We start from the raw sequence: 12602 nt of genomic DNA, 5'->3' as shown, positions 1-12602 counted from the left end.
CGAGCCAGACTCGTACGTGGATGGGCCACTTAAAACATGATAACTGAGACAGGACTAAACCCAAGCCAAAATTGTTATTTATATCTGCCCTCCAAAGTTGAAATGAAAACTTCTTTATGTACGTTCTTGCGGAAAACTCACGGCAGACAAGTTCCCTCTGGGCTTGGGCACAGTTGTGACTGCCCTGTACTAGGGCTCGTGCCCAGTTTGCAAGGTCACGGTGCGTCTCAGCTCGCAGGTGATGAGTCACTACTCCCTCGGGTGTTCCGCAGCGTACACTGAAAGTTATCATGTCTGTTTGTCGGCTTGAGCTCACCAACCTACGACAATGGACACTTATCATAATACTATAACACACTACCAGATATTAATACGTACGTGTGCGTAACAAGTTGTTTACATTTCAGATTCTATGCCAAATAATCCTCTGATTAGTTTGAAACACGTTACGGAAAGTAACTATTTTACTATACAAGACACGTGTACGGCTATTCTTATACTGTTATTAGTTCTAATACACAACAGGGTGTAACCAAAGTAGTACACATCAGCACCTAAACTGCACTGTAAGTGGCTCTGTAATGAAATGCTACGTTACTCCAACCTTGTGGACAGCAGTGGACATGTGTCAACAGGGGCGCCCCAAGCTTCAGGACTCCAAGGGGCTGATTCATATAACCTGAACTCCCTCTCTGTGACAGCTGCAAAAACTGACTGCCAACGTTCAGGATCGTCGCTGCTTTCTGAGCTCACCCGTCCATTCTGCAAAATTATAACCTAATAAAGGCTACGACGCAGTTCACAAACAGTGAGTGGGTACAGAATCAACTGCCGACACTTTCATAATCTGGGGCTTTTGCGTTGAAAGAATACGTAGATGGGACAAGGATGGGCGAGGGGTAGCAAGGCATCACTTTGTTTCAATTCTTATATATTATTTTCTGGCTTCCCTAAAATTCTACAATGTTAAAATCGCACACATGACACTTTTGGTCCCAACCTACATCTGGTTCTCCATCACATATACCAACAAGAATCCACGTGAAGTTGAACGTTTATCATACGTGGTAACATGACAACACTAAACTAAATAATGCAATAAATTTTTCATGTGTGCAGGTGATCAAAGTGTAATTAATAGTGATCTGTTGTTACACAGCAGCAAAAACATACCACAGCTCCTCCACTTCAATCAATTATTATAAATTTCCCCAACGGCTAGTAGTTTCAGACTACTCCACCCACTGCCTAGCTGATACATACAGAACGGTCATGAGATAAGAAGTCAAACACACGCACGCACATGATCCGCTGTCATTACGGTTATTGTCTTATGTCTAGTTGGTATTAATTTTTAAGTTAAGTACTTTAGGTTAGATGGTTTTGTAATCTTATGAGTTGTTTTATTTTGAGTGTGATGTGTTGTTTTGTTGTGTCTTATTGTTTTTGTTGTGTCATGTTTTTTTGTCTTATTGTTTTGTTCTGTCTCATTGTTTTGTTGTGTCTTATGTTTTTTGTGTCTTATTGTTTTGTTGTGTCTTATTGTTTTGTTGTGTCTCATTGTTTTGTTGTGTCTCATTGTTTTGTTGTGTCTCATTGTTCTGTTTGTCTTATTGTTTTGTTGTGTCTTATTGTAGGATCACTGCCACCGGGTAAAAACCCATTTGCAGTCAATAATAAATAATAATAATAATAATTAGATGTGTCTTGAACTGGGTGTTCACCCTGATGATGGAGGCAATACGCTCCTCTGAAGCGTTAGTCAATATCTACCGGACTACATGGCACAACATCCCATTAGACAATCTATTTCATCCTTAATTCTACAGCTCATATAAATCAAGACAAGAACTCACTTCTCTGGTGGCAGGTTTCCTTGCAAGCCAGCCTATGTCCTGCAGTTCTCCCAGAACAGCTCCGAGTGCTCTATTGGCTTCCTGCAATGCTTGAAGATTAAGCGCATTCAGTGCTGAATGGAGGGTGTTAAACCACGCAGCTGCCTCGTTGGGATCTGAAGCCCGTAGTACACAACTGTGGACTCCATCTGGGGAATGCAGCTCTAGTGTTCGGTTTTCTGTTGAAAGGACATCGAAACTAGCATAAAATTCGAAAACACACGTCTTCCAAGATGTCGTGTGCCTTACATGTTAATTCTAAATCTACTACGACGCCCCGATATTTTGTTTCAGTGGTCAAAGTTTTCATTAAAAATCTTTACTTTGGGAACACTGTGGCGATAATAATAATCTCTTTCGGAACAAGTGACTGCTTACATATCGTGTACTTGTGAACATCTTGCCGACAGCCCCAGGAGTACATAGGCTACTGTTTCTATGACAACCACCACGACGCTGTTGTTAATGATCGCTTCGGGTTTGTTTCGCTCTGCATCACACACCTCCTGATTTACACGATCAAATTTTATAACCTTGTTGTTATTGACAGAAATTGAAAGTTTTATGCAGATTAATAATAAAAGCGAAATGTTCAAGCAGAACGAACCTAGTAGACTGAGATGAGCTGGAAGGAATAAAATAATGGAAGGGTACCAATCATTCTGGCCATGAAACAGACCTGAATGTATTAGTTTTAGAAAACTACAAAAATTAATATGTACAAGATACAAATCGATCCATAAGCAAATAACTGTTTTAAACACTGAAATCCAGAAACAGAATCCAAGATAAAGACGACGACGACATCGGCGTCAAAAAGAGTAACTAAAAAATGAACATTTTGAATTTTCGTGCTGAAGGCCCCGTCACGGTTTAAACCTTTTTGCTTTCACACAAATCACTTTACACACACTTTACACTATCGTGACATGTCTGTTTTCGATGCTAGACTAAACGTTTCTCCTAGCATCATCATGTCTGACGCTTGCACTTATGTTACTATTAAATGCTATATAAATGTTTCTCCCACTAAAATCTTTAAAATATATAATAATATACACAATTTCATTTGTGGGCAATAGTTAAGTTAATACCAGTGGCGAGTTTCGCATTTTGTTTATTCTGGAGACGATGTGTTTGGTATTCTGTTGTGATATTCGCGCCACGTCTTCTATGGTGTGATATGGAATGGCGGTGAACACACGGCGATGCTAGGCTGCAGAATGAATAACATGAACGCTGAATCGGAAGTTAAACTGCCAGACTTCATAACGGAATATAACAAAACACACGAGAGACCTAACCTATTACAGAAAAAAAAGCCCGAACTCTTTTGAGTGTGTGAGGAAAACCACGAAACAACTCAAAACAGCCGACCTCAAAGTCTATAATGAACCTATAAACTCCCAGAATTATCTTACACACTTTTATGTCACAAATGAAACCGCACGTGTCAGTCAAGCTTCAAACTAAAATTTTTCTCTTGAATTTGTAGATGCTGTAAGGGTAGAAGTGAAATGAAACTCCGTTACCATCTTTTGCCAATGATAACTATATGTACCATCTGCTTAAACATCCTATAATTAAAGACTTCTGTCCACAAAGTCTGTTTACGAGTTTCGTATGGTTCTCAGAATGGGAGATCGCCCTGAAGATGGAGACAGCAAAGACCTCTGAAACGTCGGTAAACTTCTACCAGAGTACACAGCGCAACAACCCTGAAGACAGCAGTCTTCATACACACTGGTGTTCTACAAGTCAGGAAGCAAAGCGTCACTCACGGACCACTAACATCATATTCCGATGGCGTGTAAAATCAACTGCAGACTAATGTCGTCCCACGGGGCGTATCTAATGGCTTTATTAGTTCTCATTCTTTCCTCCACCAATAGCAGCCCCTGTGTCCACACAAGAGTAAGTCTTTTGCTGCCGGCTGTTTCAGCGGGATCTCCTTCGACTGCTGCAACCCGATTACTCCTTGCGCAGGAAGAAACGAGGGCGAAAACACACGGCTGTAGACTGGGTGTTGCTTTACGACGCTCCGCAAGGCAGAACCACAATATTATTATCAAAATCTGCCTGCAGAACCACACCAAATGCTTTTACGTAGCTTTAATGCAACGCCGAGTTCATATCTTCTCTCGATCTGAGATCTCACTGCCGTCATATCATTAAACAACGCTGTATATTTAAGACGTGTGTGGCGCTAATTAATGTGAGGCAATTAGCGAGTGAAAAGGGAAGGATGAGGAAACAACGGATTCTTCACAATTAAGTTAATTTTTGGTAGCAATGTGCACACTAAAGAAAATAAAGACATACCATTCAACTCTGTTAAGTATAAGCTATGAGTCGCTCAGCTGGTCAAGAAAGCACGGAAAACATTAGTCATATTCCACTGACTCTGAGCCGAGATTTGAACACGTGGCTTCCAGAAAATGAAGAAGCAGGGAACTCGTAGAATCAACATGAAAAGCAAAAAAAAATAAAATATTTATTTACGACATGTCAGCAAGCTGCTGAAGAGACAAGGTGGTGTATTTTGGGGCCGTTTACATACGGACGCTTGAATCCAAACGGCACAAGCTAAAATTTAACAGAAACGCTATCAAGTTCAGTCAGAAAACTGATATTCCCAATTCACCCAGGCTATCAATACAAGAGAATTCCCGACTGGCTTCATCGCATCATCACGCTGATTGCATTGGCCTGGAAAACTTCGTCCCCCAAACGCCTCATGATGACACGGACAGGCAATCCTCTCGGAACCACGTATTTTCCTACAGCCGGGTTACAAGATGACTCAAGGCGAATCACAGTAATTCGCCTGCTTGAGTGAGAATACGCAGTGACCAGATAAAAGCGTACGCATATTAACATCACTGAATGAAATTCTGTGAATATTATACGCGACTAGGGGGATTTTAATAATTTATTGGTTTATTTAACGACGTTATATAAATCAAGTCCAAAATGCTACAGACCACAATTTTTTTTAGTGTTCTGTCTGACGACAGGTCCATATAAACAGGATCCTTCCATCCTTTTCTCGGACTGGGACCTGTTCATATACGTTCTTGGCAGATGATCCAGAAGTGGTTTGCCATTGCCTTCTTCTGTGTGTGAATGGAGTAATTGTTGGGATGCCACGGAGAAACCGGAGAAGCCCCCGGAGGAAAACTCCGTGTTGCCTAGACCACGGCCTTGCCCAACACAAGTTATAAATTCGGGCGCCGCCGGGAATCGAACCCGAGACCCCAGGATTACAAGGCGAGCGTTCTAACCGCTAGACCACCGTGGCTCTACAGACCACAATATAGAAACAAAAATCTGTACTATTTTTTAAGATATGGAACAAATTACACAGCTTTGTGGAAATAACATAAATTACAAATATTTGAAAACAAAGTGCTCAAACCAGATCCCTGCAAGATGAAGTAAGTGAGCACTCCATCTGTTGCTCACGCTAAGAATGTGTGGAGCTATGCCTCCACTCCCTATACGTTTGCATGGCATAATGTAAAGTTAAGCGCCAGGGGAAAATTTATCATTACTAGCAACTTCGTGACTTAAAAATATAAAAAATATTAACAGGATAGTTAGAAGTATTAGAATGTGATGCGTTGGTCACGGGTTGTTGCTACGATGTCAGAAAAGTAATAATCGCAAAATTTTAGTGAAGAAATCTTGAAGGTCGAGTAGGAGATGGTTTTTGGAAACAACTGGGGATAGTGCACAATGACTGGCTCTGATATTAGGATCTTACAGTTTTGTCTACTGCGACGCCACTGATCCATCCTTGGTCAAGACATTAACTGAAGCAGTCCTTACATTGTACAGTACTTCACAGAAACAACCGTCAAAAGTAATTACGAGCAAAATATGCTTGTAAAACCTCTGGAACAAGTCAGAATAATCGTTCCACTCGAAATAAACGCAATTAATTTGAGCGTAGAAAGCGCTCCTGCAGTATGAACGGCCGGTGGACAGGGTTGGGGAGCGCATCGCCTTCCCACTGTCACGACCTGCTGCCTTCGCCTTCGCCTAGAACGAAAGGCTCTATTGATCTCAGACGACACCCGAAACGTGGCAATACATTATCTCCAACACAACCCCACACACGGCACTGATATCACTGGCTTCGAGGTTGTTCTTACTTGCAGCAGACCCATGAGTTACTGAATCCCCACTCTACCCTAAACCACTCTTCATCTATTCCCACAGATAGGGTAATGTCATAGTGCACGTCCGTAACAGTTCTTGCACATCTAACCTGAAGATGTTGAAATATCACTACAGAATTTGTGGACTGCATTATGATGTTATGACGCCGTGTAGCCTTGTAGCGAAGTAACCGCTTTTCGGAGTCACAATCTACAGACCACAATCCACTTTTTTTTCCGTCGCGAGAACTTAAAAATCATATATTTTCCATAATTTGCCTATATACGAATAGAATGTCAAGGCTTTTAAGTATTTGATGTTCGCATTGAAAATACATGGTTCTATTCTTCTTGAAACAAAATTTCAGAATCTCCCAAACGTTCCTTTACGATTGTTTACTAGTTAATTTAATGAAGTTTTGTCAACTGTACATTTCGTACAGCGTTGAATGATGACATGAATGTAAATTATACACACATAGAAGGCAGCAAGGAAATATTCAACAAATGGGAAAAACAGACTGAAGAAAATCACGGAAAATATAACCTAATTCAATTCTAAAGGGTTTTGACTACGGTAGTTTACACTTAAAATTATTCATTGTCAGGACTTTTCCCATCGTATGTTCTTTAAAAACACGACGTTTCGGAGGCTGGTTCTGTCTCCGTCTTCAGGTGAGAGGTACCTACTCTGTTGGGTCCCTTAGACAGAGCTAGTCTCTGTCACTGCCTTAAATAACAATAACAATTTGATGTATTTCTTCGTATATTTCACTATCATTCCTTAAAGGTTGGAGCCACAGTTAAACAAGATACGAGGCTCCATTTTACATCTTCGTCGACTCCATGTTCACCACTGCTCTCTCAGAGCTACTTAAAACCATATTCTGTATAATCAAGAAACTTGAAGTCCTTTTGGGGGAGGGATATCTCACAACAGTGTTTCCTAAACTTTCCGTGAAAGTTATCAAAGGCCCTACGACACAATGGAACTTGTGGCCAGATATTGTTTGAAAGGACTGATACTGTAACACTGCAGTATTATCTTACTAATACTCTCAAGTAATCAAATTCTGGGAACACTTGCTATAAGTCATTTCAAAATCTCTTATATTTGGTATCCCAAATAAAAACAATTAAAACAAGATACTATAATCGATGTGAACCTTGATCTCTCGCATATAAATGTTTGACCGCATGTTTGATTTGGTGAGAAAACGAATTACTGAAGCTAGTCACCAGTGTTTAGTTACTCGAATTGTGTGTACAAACACTTAATTTCGGGAAGACTTTTCTTCGATCGATGTATGGAACTACTGTATTTCTTTTAGAGTCAACAACGATGACACATCATGAGCATGCGGTCGGTCGCGACTCGAAATGTTTACACCACCTAGGTTCTAGGCGTAGCTTTAAACCATCAACCTTGTGAGCAATCCTTTTGCTCTATAAACGCAGAGCATGCCTGTCATTTAGTTCAAACTTAAAAGGAAATAACATAATAACTGTACATTATTTGAACACCTGCACTGGCAACCTAGCTCTGTTCACCGTATGGCGAAGACGTTCATGCCATACAGAACAACTAATTTCCCACTAGCTGAAGGTGCACGGTTGTTCCGTCTAAAATGAGAAGCAATTCACGGAAAACAAAACAAATACCGGTTATTGTTTCCTTATGGGCAGAGGTAACAAAAGTTTGCGTTCAAGACTTCAGAGCTTGTTTGTATGGGAACTGAACTCTTGTTTCTGCCTTAAATGACTGTCATTGTGTTACAATAGTCCTACATCCTTATATCAGTAACCTTTACGCATATGAAAATAATAAAAAGACTACGGAAATTTATAAAACAATATAAAAAGCCGTCAAAGATAAAATAAATTATATTTGTAATGTAATAAACCAGACTTTAAAAATGTAGAAACTTAAACGAAAGGCCTTCCAACCAACAGGATACTGTGAAAACTATTTTCACATCCTTCTAAGTCCCGTACGATCCTGTAAAACTTTCATCTTGTCCTTGTGGTGCTGATTCATATCCTGAAGTGTTAATTTATGGACCGAAAATGAAAAAAAGAAGAAGAGAAAAACATTGGCTGGTAACAGCTGGCAGGGTCTACAGATTCAACTAACATATTGGATTTCTACGCTGTTTAAAATGAAGCCACTTGCAACCAATCAATGCATTAATAATTCGAGGCACGAAGCTGCGAATACGTGGCCAGCTGTCGGCAACACTTGCAAACGCCAGTGAGGTATGCACCCCACCCTACCGGAGCGTGTGTTGGGTTGCAGGGAGGCAGGGGTATGCTACCGAGCCAAACACAGCTAGTGGGGTCTCGAACGTGAGCGGCGTACAGTATGACCTGACTACATCTTTACCACACCACACCGTTCCTAGACTGGAGAACACTTATATCCCAATACATCTACGTACACCATTTTGGCAGCTGTACTCAACAGGTAGGCCTACTGGAATTTGGGGGGGGGGGGGAAGTATAAATACAAATGACACTCCAAATAACAGAAATAAGTCCGAAGAGATCGAAGTACACATCTTAAATGGAAGGCAGGCGTACTAAATTTACAGTACAGTCCCGATTATCCACCTAAACGGGACCGAAGAATGGTCGGATAATCGAAAATGTCGGAGAATAAAAAACACCAATTAAAATGTTGGGGGCAAATATCAACTCAATTAATAGCTCAGTTTGTGATATCATTAAATTAGGAAGAAAATACAATACGGCATCAAATGAAAAATAAATCTCAAAAACAAAACAAAACTAATGTAATGTAAATGTGAAAATGAAGGAACTTATTTAAAAAAATTGTAAAGGTTATTTGCTTTTGAGCCTCCTTTCTTTTCTTTGCCAACGCCCGAACAGTGGTAAGTCTGTACCAGTGAAAGGCGCCCAAATTTAGTATTCTGCCTAATTAATCTCGTTATAAAGACGACACTCTTCTGGGATGTTGCTCCGCGTACGGCGATGATCGCCCTGATGATAGAGGCAGTAAGCACATCCGAAACGTCTGTCAATTCCAAGCAGACTGTGAGGTGCAACATCCCAGACGACAGTCAGTCATCTTCACACCTGCCGCCGTGAGAACCTGAAACCTCACAAATCTCGTTATAAATTACATATAATCTAATAGTAAACTTACCTGGATCGGGATGTCGATAATTTCTTACGAGGTAGCAGAGCTGGAGCGGGAGGTATCGTGTGTCAGCCCGCTGAGGCGAGTGAGGGCTCGGAGGTGGTCCAGACAGGAACCCCCTCTGGAGTTCCCACCCAACTTCTGAGATGATACTCGCCTTGCGGAAATACGGCGTCACTTCTCGAAGGTACTTGACTGTAACATAGAACGAGGTCACCACTGGACGATCCGAGCGACGCAAGGAGGATGATCAGTGCCAGCGAGATGGTGGTGGTAGTTTTGAGTAGTAATGTTGGTGGTAGTAGTAGTAGTGGCAGGCAGAATGCAGGTAGGCAGCCAATCACAACGGTGACATACACAGAGAAAAAGAGAAGAAAAACGTGCATGCAGAAGCAAAATAACAACGAAAAACAGAATTAAAATAAGAATACGAACATTCCAGAGGAAAAATAATTAACGGCAAGTACAAAAAGCAGAAAAAAAACTTTCAGGTACACTACAAAAATACATTAGAAATTATCAACAGCACACAAATCTTTTTCAACTACTTAAAGAATCTTAGAAAGAAACCACAGCCTTCGAAACACACGAGGTCAATCCAAATGTCTAACTACATACAATTTGGAACAGACTACAGTCGACTGACATATACAATTAACTCTATAATCGAGATCCCTTTTTGATAAGGTAGTAGTTACTCAGGTAGTCAATAAATCTCCCGTCTTTTATGGAAAAATATAAGTTCATTGTCGTGTTCACAAGAGCAAGCCACTGGTTCTTGACCTGACGCGGATGAATCCACTCTACGCTACCATGCCCTATTTCTTTAAGATGTATAGACCCTATTAGTAGGCAATCATAACAGTAGACGGAAATGTTTCACTAGCATTCTACCCCACGAATGCTACTTCGTGAACTACACATACATTTCTGTAACCATTACAGGTCTAATATGGTCCAGTGAGGATGATCCTCACTGCCGTGAAAACCGCTGAACTAATAATTCGCCTGTCCCGTGTTGTCCCACATAAGCCGACTCGACGGACAAGCCGACAAACCATTCAAGCGTTCTGCCAAATGTCGTAATAGATACATCGACAAAAGCAAAAAGTAGAAGACGTAAAGAAGAAAATAATGAAGAATGTAAGGAAGAACGACAAATTAACTAAATACAGAGAGAAAGATGCAAGAACAGCGAATGACTGATGATAAGACAGAATTTTAAATGAGCCAGTTGAACTGATTCTAGATCTTAGTTTCCTAGTAACATTTGCCAGATTTCGACCCGTTAGACATACTTACAGAACTTAAAATATCTCTTAAATCAACGGACAATTTAAAAACGCAATGAATGACGCGTAGAACGTAGTTAAAAGAACGCAAACGTAAATATCAATAAACAAGCATCAGTTGGCCTGAATTTATACTTCTCTGCAATGTACAAAACATTTAATTACACCATAACTGTCTAATGGAATAAATTTTGGTGCAAAGTGATGAGAAAACCAATGAACAATCCTATACATTCCGAGTAAATCTTGAAAAATTTATTTCCAGTTTTAGATATTTAGCCGATAAAATGTGCCGAGAAGCAAAATTTGATTAACTACTTCATTCCTGACACGTTAATTTAAGGCACAGGCTATTATAAAGCTTACACGTTCAAAGAAAACACGACAGAAGAATGCACTTACGAGATCTCAAGACAGTCTTGGCATCATCTATATGCCTTTATGGGCAATGGAAACGACGCACTTGGAAAACAATGGCGTAACGAGACGAGCAGTTACCGACACACAAAATAAAACAGACATGGTAGAACAGTCGGATGTAAAGTAAGCACGAAACCAAAGCTACTAACATAAACCAACGCACTGAACTACAAGAAATACTAATAACAGTACATCACAAAGTGCATCTCTACAAGAAGCTGCAACAAAAACACAACAATACCTAAAACCGACAGACACAAATAACGATGTAAATATCTGATTCCGTACATTGATAAAAGCCACTTGAAGGAACACAACTTCACCGAAAGAAACGGGAAATCTGACACGGGCAGGACTATTTTCGATCTAGGCTCAAAATTGCTAGTCAGCCTCAAGATCACCTACTGTCTGCGCGTCAACAGAAGTCTGCTGGGAGTGGGGTGGGGTGGGGGAAGAATGCTGTACTCCTTCACAGAACATACAATGTGTTTGGAATTTAAATAGGTGGAGTGCGCATGCGCAGTATGATCACTACTCCCTTCTACCGGTACTACTTACCAGCGAACTTCTCTTGGCGCACCGACAGTAACAAATTGTGGAATTTCGTAGTAGGATTTGAGGTTTTGGCGGCGATGATTCGGAATATGTCTGTCTTCCGGGTTGTTCCGCTGTGTAGTTCTACAAGACTACACGGCGCAACAACACAGAGACAACCATCTTCAGTGAAATTCCATGCCTGAACTTTATAAGTAGACGCCTTTGTACACTGATATATAAAAAGTAATTATGATGGGGAGCTACAAGAAATACGTTTTTCAACAAAGTGGATAAATATTGAAGGAGATTAACTGTAACAGTAAGTACTATATTAAAATACGGTAATGTATTCATTTAAAAATAGTAGTCGATACACTGTGGTGATTATCTGTAAATTAAGTCCACTGTATCATCAGCTCATCAGATTACGCTACACAGAAAAATCATTCCAAAAGAAAGGGGATCACACGAAGCACTATATATATATCAACTACAGAACAAGATAAAAAAAGGTGCAGCGACACAAAGAGCGTACACATCACAAATGCTTTCATAAAGGCACAAGCCATTAAAGCATGGTAATTTCAATGGCGAACGCATTCACATAAAAACAAATAATTGGTTCCAGGAAAAGAAGGATGACGTTTCTTTCAGATACAGCAATGCAACTACCAAAATATCAGTCAACAGTGACAGCTGATGAACTGGAATCCATAATGCACTTCAAGGAAAACATCCGAATGACGTGTGCTATCATTTAAAATTAGTAGCAGGCATTGCTACAAACAGGAATACGATAATTTCCTAAAATTTCAAAGGGTAAATCAAATTACATTTCAACCTCGATATCCTCCACGTTTCAGCATTTGTCGTGTTCGACATTAATTCTGGAACTGAAGAAAAAGATGCATTAAGACTTCACTGTGTAAAAGACTGTCGAATGACTTCTGTGATTCTGTTTTGCTCGTTGAGATACTTTCCGTGGAATGGGGTAAATTTAACTGCATAAAAATGAATCAGAGCTGACTAATATAAACTTACACTATTAAAATTGTAAGCAAAGTCAGATAAGATATTTCTTAGACTTTATTTCCACACACATGTACTACGAAATACTGGTAACATAAACAGAATT

The 12602-nt window shown here is 40.1% G+C and overlaps 1 protein-coding gene across 3 annotated transcripts in view; it reads right to left on the bottom strand.

Moving 5' to 3' along the window:
• Syn1 (Syntrophin-like 1) overlaps window positions 1-12602 on the bottom strand; it is a 51938-nt gene that overhangs the window by 5516 nt on the left and 33820 nt on the right. Inside the window, exons 2-5 of one of the 3 annotated variants that reach the window (XM_022073687.2) lie at window positions 9225-9437; window positions 1857-2074; window positions 605-777; window positions 142-320 (exon numbers count right to left, since the gene is read on the bottom strand). In XM_022073687.2, the coding sequence (XP_021929379.2) occupies window positions 142-320; window positions 605-777; window positions 1857-2074; window positions 9225-9437 (783 nt within the window). The remainder of the gene's footprint in view (window positions 1-141; window positions 321-604; window positions 778-1856; window positions 2075-9224; window positions 9438-12602) is intronic. The other 2 variants (XM_022073690.2, XM_022073688.2) reach the window with 2 other exon arrangements.

The sequence above is a fragment of the Zootermopsis nevadensis genome, unplaced genomic scaffold (assembly GCF_977971745.1).
Source record: "Zootermopsis nevadensis isolate Lab colony 2312 unplaced genomic scaffold, Znev_1.0 Znev_ptg000017l, whole genome shotgun sequence".
Lineage (NCBI taxonomy): Eukaryota > Metazoa > Arthropoda > Insecta > Blattodea > Termopsidae > Zootermopsis > Zootermopsis nevadensis.
Note: the sequence above shows the minus strand (reverse complement) of the source record. Positions and strands in the feature narration are given on the sequence as shown.